Here is an 11604-nt window from a genome sequence, read left to right on the forward strand (position 1 = left end):
TGTGCCAAAAAGCGATGGTCTGCCAAAAAGTGATTACCAGTATTTAAACTGCTGAAAGTAATTTGTTGTCTTTAATATGTGAAACATATGTCAAATCCATCCCTCATGAATGACATCAAGTCACAAACAACATTTCTGCCACGAGGTAGAAGCTGTAATCAGTTTTTTTGGCAAAGTGACTTGTATATATTGCTTATTTGTCCAGTTAAAAAGTCTTGTTGACATTAAAAATGTCTTTTTGAAGAGAGACCTGGCCAAGAAAGCAGCAGAAATGGCAACAAGTATAACAATAGTCCTATAAAGATATTTTAAGTGGCCAAACACTAATCACTACTAATCACTACTCAGGACCTTTTTACTGTGGTAACCTTAAATGCTATGTCATAATCAATATAATAATCATAATTTTTTAAGCCTTTCTATTGAAATCTAGCTGGCTAGTATCCATCAGACATCTGTGTCCACGGGTATGTAAGCTCACGATCCCTGTATGTCTGTCACTGAGGCTTTGATGCAATATAACTGCAGCTGGAGCTGAACTCCTGAACATTTAGCGCCCCCTGTTGAACCCTTTGATATGACAGCGTGTGTAACCTGAGTGTGCGAAATACTTCCAAGACCACATCAAGCCAGAGTTTGAGTCGTAGATTTTTAAGTTTTAAATGTCACTTGTTCGTGTTTAAAGGATATTTTATTTCTTATGCCGCATAAATCGATTGATTAGAAGACAAAGTGTGAATAAAGGACTTTTATTCTGAAGGATCGTAAACGGAAACGCTTTTAATTTTGGCGGAAGGCTGTGGGTGGGTGAGGTGCTGAGGTTAAACATCAGCTGAGTTCAACGCGGGTTTATTTCACCATGTCTCGATTCAAAGGGGGGTGTAAGGATTCTCTGGCGGGCTTTAAGGTGCAAACGGCAGAGCCGACTGTTCCGTACGGCCTGCTGAAGGCGGCCCGGAAGAGCGGGCAGCTCAACCTGTCCGGCCGAGGACTGAAAGAAGGTAATTTTATGTTAGCTCACACATACAGCACCACTAAAAGACCAGATCTGCCATTGATTTAATAAAAAAAAAGTAACCTAATATATTATAATATATAATAATAATAATAATAATAATAATATGACTACACGTTTTCTTCCTCGCTGGACTTCTTTCAGTATATATTTTGACTGAACAAACTGAACCTTGATATTCCCATATTGCTCATGTTTGAACACTGACACATGATCCTGCCTGTTTCCAAAAAGTATATTTTACGCCAGTGTAAGTCTCTCTGCTTAATCTACACTGCTTGTTAATGTAATCATGTAATCAACCGGCCACATGACAGCAACCCATTTATTCATGTAGACAGGGTTAAGACGACCTGAGTATAAATAGAGTATGAGAATGGGGAAGAAAGGGGATCTAAATGACTTTAAAAGTGGGAGGATTGTTGGTGCCAGTCTGGCTGGTGAGTATTTCAGACACTGCTGATCTGCTGGGATTTTCCTGCACAACCATCACCGGGGATTACAGAGCATAGTCTGAAAAAGAGAAATGTCTGGTGAGCAGCAGTTATCTGGGGGAAAATGCTTTGTTGATGCCAGAGATCAGAGGAGAATGGTCACAACACTTTGACCTGTTAGGAAAGCAACAGCAATTAAAAAAAAAAAAAAAAGTTAGCTAACAAAGTCAGACAGATAAGGCTGAAATGGTTTGGACATGTGCAGAGAAGGAATAGTGTGTGTATATATTTGATGGATGATGATGAAGATGGAGCTGCCAGGCAGAAGGAAGAGCTTTATAGATGTAGTAAAGGAAGATATGTAGAGGGTTGGTATGGCAGAGGATGCTGAGTGAGATGGAGGCAGATCCACTGTGGCGACCTTCTGAAAGGTAGGCCCAGCCAGACAAAGTTTATTGTTCTTGTTGCTGTTGCAAAGGTTAAGATGAAACCTGGGGTCCAGGAATTTATTGGCTTTGTTACTTTGTGACTCGTACCATGTTGTGCATACCTTCATGGCAATGGTCTCTTTCCACAAAAAAATTACACTGGCCTTTGTTGTGTCAGGTGAATGGTAAATGGCCTTTATTCATGCTTATACAACTTGCCTCATTCATCCATTCACACAAGCATAGGTTTATGGTTTGTCTAAGTAAGCGCTTTCTAACATTTGCACGCATTCATATTCTGATGGATTCATCGGAGAACACACAGGGTTAAACCTTGCCCAAGGATATTTGGCATGGGAGCAGCCAGGGATCGAATTTCAACCTTAGTAGATGACCTGTTCTATCTTGTGAGTTACAGGCACCACTTTTTCTTACTACTACTATTATTTTTATTATTATTATTATTATTATTATTATCATCATGGGAGCATAATCCTATTTTTACTTTCATGTTGTAGGCCAGTTATGTGAATGAAAAAGTGTTATGGTTGGGGTTAGGCAAGTAAAAATTAGGCTTGAGTCTCCAGGACATGAAATGAATTTAATGTCACCAATACTGCGTAGAAACCCGACTAACACGTGGCTCAGTTCCCCAGAACGTCTATCGTCTAAACATCGACACACCAGAGGAGGCCCAGCAGAATGTGTCCTTTGGAGCAGCAGATCGCTGGTGGGAGCAGACAGACCTCACAAAACTACTGCTCTCATCCAATCAGATTACATTATTGTCAGATGACATCAGCCTGCTGCCTGGACTGACTACACTGGATGTAAGTAGTAGAAGCCTCAATCAACAAGCTAGCTGAGTGTATGTCTATTATTTGTGTGTGTGTGTATATATATATGTGTGTATATATTACTTTTTTTTTGGGGGGGGGGGGGGGGGGGGGTTCTCATGTTTTGGGTTTTTTTTTCTTCCCCTCAATAATAAGCTAATTGCTAATGCTGTGTTAGTCGGAGACAATACATTCAACTAACCTAACAATGCAGTAAAACTATGTTGAACAAAAGCTGATTAGAATTTGACATGGAAACATTTTTAATCTAAAAATGTTTCCAACATATATTTCTGTTTTTAAATGGTAAATGGACTGATTCTTATGTAGCGCTTTTCTACTCTCCCGGAGCACTCAAAGCGCTCTATACAACATGCCACATTCACCCAATCACACCAGTTCTCACAAGCACTGCCTCTATACTTAGTGCTTTCTAACTATTTGTGATACAGTGCATGAAAGCTACCAGCAAAGATCAAAACCGTTTTATTGTACCAGGCTGTAAACGGGACTGTATGGGCAATTGTCTCAGAATTTAAAACTAGCCTCAAGTGCTGATTAGAGGAAATGCAGTTTCTGTTTTCACCTGTGAAAATTATGACTTGAAATCCAGCTAATAAACAAAAAATGTCAACTTTTGTTTTACCAGCTACATGACAACCAGTTAAGTAGTTTACCCAGTGCTTTGGGAGAACTGCAGAATCTTCAACAGCTGCGACTCAGGTACACACACTCACACACACCATAAGTCCATAATCCTAATGGAAAAGAGAAATCTGAAAAAGTTTGTGCACACTCATAATACTCCAATAAAATATCTTATGTTACAATACTGTGCAACAGCCACCCCAGTTTGTTTACATTTTGCCAGGAAAATAGATGTAGCGGTTTATTGAAATGTGCAGATACACATGGAAATACAGTATGTAAGGTGTGTAATGTGTTTGAAAGTCAGTATGTGGTATGACCACCTTTTATTTTACAGCCCAGCCTGAACTCTGGTACTCAACCACAGTCTGGACTATGGTTCAGTGGGTTAGCGCAAAAGCAATCTCCCTGTAGAGTGTGTTTGTGGCTGGAGGCCGTGTACAGACTGTGCAGTATACCCGGTCTGCTGGCCAGTCTTGTGTCCACTGGAACCACAGAGGGAGTTTGTAATAAGGTTCTGTTAGTTTGTCCACAGTCCAGTTTCCAAGATGTCAGCATCAAATTCTCTGTGATGATCGATAACGGCTCAAGCTCATTTAGTTTTGGTGAAAATCAGGTTTGGTTGCACCAAATATGAAAATCAGTAAAAACTTTCATTACCCAAAATGAGTTATGTATTGTTTTCAAACTTCACAGTAGCAGACTAGGCCTTGGGTAACATGAATACTTAGGTTGGCTAAGGCGAACTAAAAAACATTTAAAGAAACCATATCAAGTCATATGTCGTGTGAAAGTGCAGGAAAGAGCTGTACACTTTATTTTTTCAAGATGTCACAATAGATCTAAAACTCTCAAGTTTGTACAGCTTATGGAAGCCAAAGATTTCAGCCACGTCTGCTTCAATCATATGGATAAAGCTAAAATACACCATTTTATGATGTAATCCTTCAAGGTCAAAAGTCAAAGTCACACGAGTTAAGAAAAAGCTTTAGTTTCTGTTGGATCAACTCCAAACTTCAAAACAATATATTAGTCATTGGAGAACAAAACCTAGTTTTCTTTGTTTGAGCTCTTTAATGTTTAGTTTAACTCTTCATAATCATACGTACAACAGTACAAAAGAGAGACGAGCAAAACAGTAAATGAAGACTAAATACAGAATTTGCTGGAGCTATCAGTCATTTTAGTAATGGAGTGTCCTATTGATTATTCCACCAGTTCATTGCATAAGAAATACTTGTGCCTTATTAATGAGCAATAATAAATATTCAAAAGAGAAGACACTGCAGGTCTTTCATAAATGAGGTCTTCATTGATTTCTATTTTAGAAATTGCAGTACTTTAATAATTTAAGTGCATTAAACAGCTGTCAAAAAACAAATGATGTATTTACATGCATTTAAGTGTGCAAGTGAAAGAGAGGGCTTGTGTCTGCAGTCCTTTAAGAAGCATGCGGGGGCTGCAGTGAAGAAAAGTGAGCATATCATTCTGAAGTTGGCAATAACTAGTGATCTGTTGTGTTTTTGTTCTGTGTGGCCAGTCATAATCAGTTAGACTCTCTGCCAGTTGAGATGTGTACTCTAAAGAACCTCCGTAGCCTCACACTGCAGCAGAATCTGCTGGAGAACCTGCCAGAGGATCTGGGACAGCTCGCGAACCTCACAGAGCTGGTAACTAATGCATAATGCATGCACTCTAGTGTGTCTTCCTCTCTCTCCTGTATTGGAAATGCATTGATAATCCATTTATTTCCCAATTAAAACAAAGTGGAATGAAAGACTGAAATGGAATGATGGTCAATTTCTGTCCATCCTGTTGAATGATTAAAGGACGCGTCTAGCAACCAGCTGAAGAGCCTGCCCTCCAGTTTCGGGTGTCTCGTCAGTTTACAGAAAGTGAACCTGTGTCACAACCAGCTTAGCGGGCTCCCAGACAGCCTAGCCCGGCTCACAAGTAAGAGTTGCAGAAGTGCTTACAAATAAGTTGTGAATGAGAAAGCGTTTGTTCCGGCGTAACAAATTATTCCATCCATTTATTTTCTTCAAAAGCAGCTCGCAGGTTGGCGACCACACCGAATAGATGTTTATAAAAAGAATGCAATAATATAGATTTGACATAAAATATGCACTAAAGTATAAACATCTATGTATGCATATGACCACAGCCTTATAATTAATAGTCTGATAGACATCAAGATGACCAGAAACAGACGAGGATCAGGAGAAAAAACAGCCACTGGTGACATTGTGGTTTGAGGAGAAACGGTAGAGAACTGGGCAGGTGTTTTGTTTATTGAAGGACCATAGCTATTGTTAGCTAATGTTGTTTTATTGAATAATAACATAACTCTGTGCATATTTAGATATATCAGAATTGATTTTGTTTACTGTTGGAGAATTGGTGCTTATCTAAAAGATGAAGATCAGCTGCTATAAAGCAAAGCAAAGCACAAGCAAGTGACTAGAGGGAGTGTGACAGAGGGTAATGTTTGATGCTCACATTCACACCTATGGCAGACTTCGATGTTCAGATCAGTTGCATTAAAAAAAACAGCAACAATAGTTCATGCAGAGCCTTTCTTTTGTTTTTTAAATTTCATTGAAAAATAAACGACGGCATCAATGCCGATTTTTGTGGTCGTGCCGGGTGGATTTTGAATGAATATCCAGCAAAGCTGCAACAGCATCATGGCTCCTCCTCTTGTTTCCTTCTTGTAAATTCACTGGAATTTTATTTGTTTGCTTGGGGTTCTTTTACCCCCCAGGTAGAACAATGGTGCAGTAATCAGCACGGACACCTTATAACAAGGTTCTGTGTTTAAATCTTTGTATTTATTTCTGGATAACACAATAGTGTCATTTTATGTCTGCCATAATGTTCCACACAACAGAAAACATTAATATAAGACAAACTCGTGAATGAATAGGTCACAGTAGTACAGCTTGAGCTTTATTTTGGGCAGCTCTCTCTGTATTTTTATGTTTGCTACAAGCTGGCCAATAATTCCCCAAGATGTGGGTGGAGGGACAACAAGTTATTTCTTTGACATACACTAAGGCCCTGTAATAAGATGGGCATGTCAGCAGCTGAAAGTTGTGTTACTTTTTCTGGCTTTTTTGAACTCTGGTTTAATTTGGCAGATGTTAAGCTGCTGGACTGCAGTGACAATCAGCTGACTGAGATTCCTGAAAGCCTATCGGAGATGCTCGCTCTGGAGCAGCTTTACCTTAGACATAACAAGCTCCGCTTCCTCCCAAAGCTCCCCGCACCTGCGCTCAAGGTATTAACAGCAAAATGATGTTCCAGGAATTAAAACTCCTTTGTGGTGTGAGTGAAGCTGACGGTATTGGAGCAATGACCAAATCGCTCTGCGCTCTGTATTGTGTCTGAGACATGCTTCTGTGCATCCGTTACTCTGGCAGTGCAGAAAGATGTAACTGTGTGTGTGCGTGTGTGTGTGTGTAGGAGTTATATGTGGGGAACAACCAAATTGAGCAGTTGCAGACGGAGCAGCTATCCTGCCTGACAGCCATCTCTCTTCTGGAACTCAGAAACAACAAGATCAAAATAGTCCCTGAAGAGATCACTTTACTGAGTACGCTAACGCGCCTTGACCTCACCAACAATGACATTACCAGGTAAGCTTTCAGTATGATGACACACTGCTCAGTAAACCTTTTATACCTGCAAGCAGCCAGGATGTGACTGAATTCAGCTGGAAGGAAATATAATCACTGCTCTACACTGAGAGCAGCTGCATCAAGTTTCTAGTGCCATTAGTCTGAATTTATGCCTAATTTGTATTTTATTCTCGTTTTCTTTATTTCAAGTATTTCTTGATGTTATATCTGAAAAGTGTCCACCTTTTCAGAGTAAATCCTAGCAGGTAGATTTTCATACAAATAATATTTTGTGTCCTGCCAGCCTTCCAGCGTCACTCAGCCTGCTGCCCAATCTGAACGTGCTGCTGTTGGAGGGAAACCCTCTGCGAGGAATCAGGAGAGACATCCTCTCTGTAGGTGACACATGAGGACTCAAATACAGAGTATGCATGGTAAAACAGAGGAAAGGAAGAGAGAAAGGAAACGTGGCAGCTGAATATGTAAAAACACTGAAATCTGCATTTACAGGATTATATGGAGAAGTTGTAATACAACGTGAATTCCAGAAAAGTTGGAATGTTCTTTAAATTTAAAAACTAAAAGACTTTTAAATCACATTAAATATTATTATCTTTGAGTAATTCATTATCTGCAGTACATAATATCAAGAAAATATTCAGAGAATCTGGAGAAACGTTGTCTTTTCTTACAGAAAGGAACCAGTGAGCTTCTGAAGTATTTGAGAGGAAGAGTTAAAGGTAAAGTGGTTTTTTGCCCTACCTGTATATGTAAATGGGATACTAACTAGTAGTTATGCTATATAAATGAACGTGCTAACACCTTATTAATACCTTAATAATGCTTAGTAGTGTGATGGTATTGCTATCAATGCTTTAGTTCTTCTTGTCCTGGGTGCAAATCTACAGATTCTGCTGTCCTTACATGATCTTTTGTCTGTTTTTTGTAGAGGAGCCTGACAAAACAGATGGAGGAGATACAGCTATGATGTTACCCAGCCAGGCCAGGGTCAATGTGCATGACATTAAAACTCTCAAGCTGTTGGCATACAGGTTAGTTATATAGACTGGTTTCTGCATTTCCACAGGAATGTGCATGTACTCCGTCAGGGAATCAGAAAACTATACTCACCAGGCTCTTTGTGCTGGTTTTTGTCTTTGCTTTGTGCTGTTGGATTTGTCTTCATACCTAAATACTAAGAGAAAGATCATATGTGTCTTCATCCGAATAGGGGTTTGTGTTGGTGTGTGGGACTTTAGCCTCAGGCTTATAGTGTTAAATGGTGATTACAGGTCATTTTATGGAGAAACACAAAAGTAATGTAACGAGTAGTTACATTACTTTACATTACTAGGTTTATATCTGGGACTCTCCACCATTTGACCTTAGAACTGAAGAAGCTTCTCGGATGAGAGGTGAAACGTCTTCAAGTAACTTAAAGAAGTCCAGATGCTTTTCTTTGCAAGCTCCTTTGACTGTAACGAGTAGTGTAACAAATGACTGACTCGTGGGAGTAATTAAGTAACGTACGCCATTACTTTTAATGTTCTGTGTAATAATTACTGTTTTGGAGTAATGACCCAACACTGATCCCAACAAAGAGGAGAAATACCCCCAACATGCACAAACATTTGACCACATCATGCAATTAATTTGCAGAATGTAAAGTCTGTGATATGCAGTTTAGTTATGGTGGTAGCTCACAAAGTAGCGCCAATAGCAATCGATGCGAGAATGAATAGTTAATCAAGTGGACAAGGGATCGAGACAATGGGATTGCTAAATTCTTATCAATTCCCATGCCTAATAATTATTGGTTATTACAGTATATTTACGCTAAATACTCCAATGTGAATGTGTTTGTGACCAGTGACAAGCAAGCAGGGAGTATCCCAGAGGAGCTGTTTGATGGTGCAGCTGGTCAGAGCATTGCCACAGTTAACTTCAGCAAAAACCAGCTGACTTCAGTTCCTCCCAGGTACACGCACACTCCCTCGCTCTCTTTCTTTCACACACAGAGCATCACTGTGTGACAGACGGTAAAGCCCCAACAAAAAGCCATTTTAATGCAGATGATTGCAGGCTAATCACACTTCTGTCTGCAGGCTGGTGGAATTCCAATCTTCGCTGTCAGAAGTCAATCTGGGTTTCAATAGACTGATCAGCTGTTCACCTGACATCTGCAAGTTACTCCAGCTTACACACATCGATCTCCGGTACGCAGACACAGCCGACACTCAGATATGGACAGAATCTATTTCAGGAAGCTCCCATTTATTATATAATGTGCAAATTTTGAGTCCAAAGTACAGAAAGGACAGAAATCCACCGCATCATTCATGTGTGTGTGTGTGTGTGTGTGTGTTTGTGTGTTCTTTTGCTTTATTTTTGCCTTTCTAAATCAGACACCACATCATTGCAAACCACTGCCAACATTTTAGCTCTGGAGTCTCCCGTCCTGTCCTGTTTAAATTAAGCTATAATCTGACATTACATAATAATGGGTGTTGTTTTTAGTACTAGTCAGTAAGATGTATGAAACCTCTGAAAAGGGAAGGGTCAGGTGTTAATATTTTATGCTGTATTTGTTTCTTTCGTTTGTTTTAGGAATAATCAGCTGAGTGATTTACCGTCTGAAATGCAGAACTTAACTAAACTACGTTCCATTATCCTCGTTTACAACAGGTAACTTAACTCCACATTGCAGCCCCATCATCCAGCATTTTTTCATCACACCCCGCACACACATACGCAGCTGCTCGAGGGAGCAGCCACAGCAGTCCCAGCGCCTTACTTGGATTCCTCCTTGATGTCTGATCAGCTCTGAGGCGATCCTGACATGGCTTGCACATTACTCCATAAAGCACTTCAGTGCTGTTAGCTTGTAATGTTGTGTGTTGTGATGTTCCATATACAGCTTGTGATCCATTGCAAGACCTTCCCTTGACTGACCTTTCTGAGCACCACATCTAAGCACTAAATAAAGAAGAGTGTGCAGGATGGAAAGATGGAACTCAGTGGGATGTGATCTAAACCTCTGCCCTTAGCAGCTTAGCATGAAGCATCCACTGTTGTCTTACTCGATCTGATTCCACAAGGGATGTCAGCTGACATGTTGATTCCTGCCTACAGTATGTTGTACAGTTTGGACCTCAGAATATGATGCTGTGCATTGAAAATGAAGTTAATCACAGACTAGACAATGATCCTCTGCTCTCATGAAACTAATAAGAAAAATATGTTATCGTCATGGTCTTAGCTACAAATCGCTTCACGTTGTTGTCACGGAGTTCGGCCTCCTCGCTTTGTGGCTCATAAACTGTAGGTAATGGAGCACATGTACAGTGGTTCAGTAAGTTGGCCTGTCTGACCTGTGTTTGTGTACTCGGTGTATTTCTGTTGCTCACAGGTTCAAATCCTTCCCTGACGTCCTGTATGAGACCCTTTCTCTGGAGACTATATTGCTTGCTAATAACCAGGTGTGTGAGGTGGATCCTAGTCGCCTGATGAAATTGACTCATCTGTCAACACTAGATCTGGCAAACAATGACCTGCTCAACATCCCTCCTGAACTGGGCCTGTGTACCAGCCTCAGGTAAGGACCTTACTCATTATTTATTTTATTTTTTTAAGTGAGATCACTTTATCCTGCTGGATAAAGCAGATGCTGACAACGTTTATCTTTGAGGACAGAATTTGAAGTTATAAATGACAATATATGCTTCTGTGAGCATGTCACAAAATGCTAAATGGCAATAATATCGTACCATGAGTGAAGTATCATGATAATATCATATCATGGGCTGTCTGCTGATTCCCACCTCTATACCATAAGTGCATCTACTTAAAATCGCAGCCGAGTTTGGAAACTGTGTAAATTCCTGTAAGATGTACAATAAATTCCTCACAAAATGAGTTGAATTTGGTGTTGTTCCTCAGGTGTCTGAGTCTGGAGGGAAATCCTTTCCGCACACCCAGAGCAGCAATTGTGGCCAAAGGAACAGATGCACTGATGGAGTATCTGCGCAGCCGCATACCAACGTGATTTGTGACCATGTTTGGAGGAGAGCACCGCCACCGTGATCAAGACGTTTAAATGCAATCTTTTTACATTTTTTCACACATCTATGGAAAATGGTGCAGACTGCTTTTTGAAGATGTTAAGGGTAATAAAATTAAACCATTGATCTGTTTTTCTTTTTTCCATGGATGCGAGTCAGAATAGGATTTATATTGTTTGCTATTCTGCGGGCAGCACTTCTCCAAATAAAGTTGTTTGGCTAATTGTGACTGGTGTGAATTTCATAACATACTAAGTACAGCTAATAGCCCACTAAAAGTATGAAAACTAAAAAGTGCTGTTTATCTGAGCTCTGCATAGAGTTTATAGAACGTCTATACACACTACAGTCCATTTGAAAGGTTTTAGGTCCACTTTTCGGTCATGTTGTCAGATCAGTTCTTTTTCCCTCATTAATCACAGTTACATAACAGAAAACACCTTTCAGTGTAAATTCATTTATAAAAACATAGCTGATATGTCCAATATAGTAATTTTTACCCTTCAGCTGTAAAAGACTGATAGGTATTGTTGTCACCCTGCCAGGCCCGCGTGTAATGTTG

At 40.0% G+C, this 11604-nt stretch overlaps 1 protein-coding gene across 2 annotated transcripts; it reads left to right on the plus strand.

Annotated features, from left to right (window-relative positions):
* The first annotated feature begins 778 nt into the window (after positions 1-778).
* On the plus strand, positions 779-11271 carry lrrc40 (leucine rich repeat containing 40). 2 transcript variants are annotated; one of them, XM_026146837.1, is made up of 15 exons: positions 780-1001; positions 2526-2707; positions 3363-3436; positions 4902-5031; positions 5191-5314; positions 6502-6641; positions 6827-6999; positions 7286-7376; positions 7676-7721; positions 7931-8033; positions 8852-8959; positions 9087-9197; positions 9589-9666; positions 10391-10576; positions 10921-11271. In XM_026146837.1, the coding sequence occupies exons 1-15, from the start codon at positions 860-862 to the stop codon at positions 11024-11026; spliced, it is 1794 nt and encodes a 597-aa protein (XP_026002622.1). In that variant the 5' UTR covers positions 780-859; the 3' UTR covers positions 11027-11271. The 2 variants fall into 2 exon arrangements, with proteins under 2 accessions (XP_026002624.1, XP_026002622.1); XM_026146839.1 differs by lacking the exon at positions 9589-9666 and having other exon boundaries at positions 779-1001.
* Positions 11272-11604: the final 333 nt, after the last annotated feature.

The sequence above is a fragment of the Astatotilapia calliptera genome, chromosome 17, assembly GCF_900246225.1.
Source record: "Astatotilapia calliptera chromosome 17, fAstCal1.2, whole genome shotgun sequence".
NCBI lineage: Eukaryota > Metazoa > Chordata > Actinopteri > Cichliformes > Cichlidae > Astatotilapia > Astatotilapia calliptera.

Excerpts from the sequence above, each read along its gene's own strand:
- lrrc40 (XM_026146837.1), top strand. The coding sequence starts at position 860 with ATGTCTCGATTCAAAGGGGGGTGTAAGGATTCTCTGGCGGGCTTTAAG. Across the intron at positions 5,315-6,501 it reads CAGCCTAGCCCGGCTCACAA|ATGTTAAGCTGCTGGACTGC; the intron begins GTAAGAGTTGCA and ends TTAATTTGGCAG. Across the intron at positions 7,377-7,675 it reads TCAGGAGAGACATCCTCTCT|AAAGGAACCAGTGAGCTTCT; the intron begins GTAGGTGACACA and ends CTTTTCTTACAG.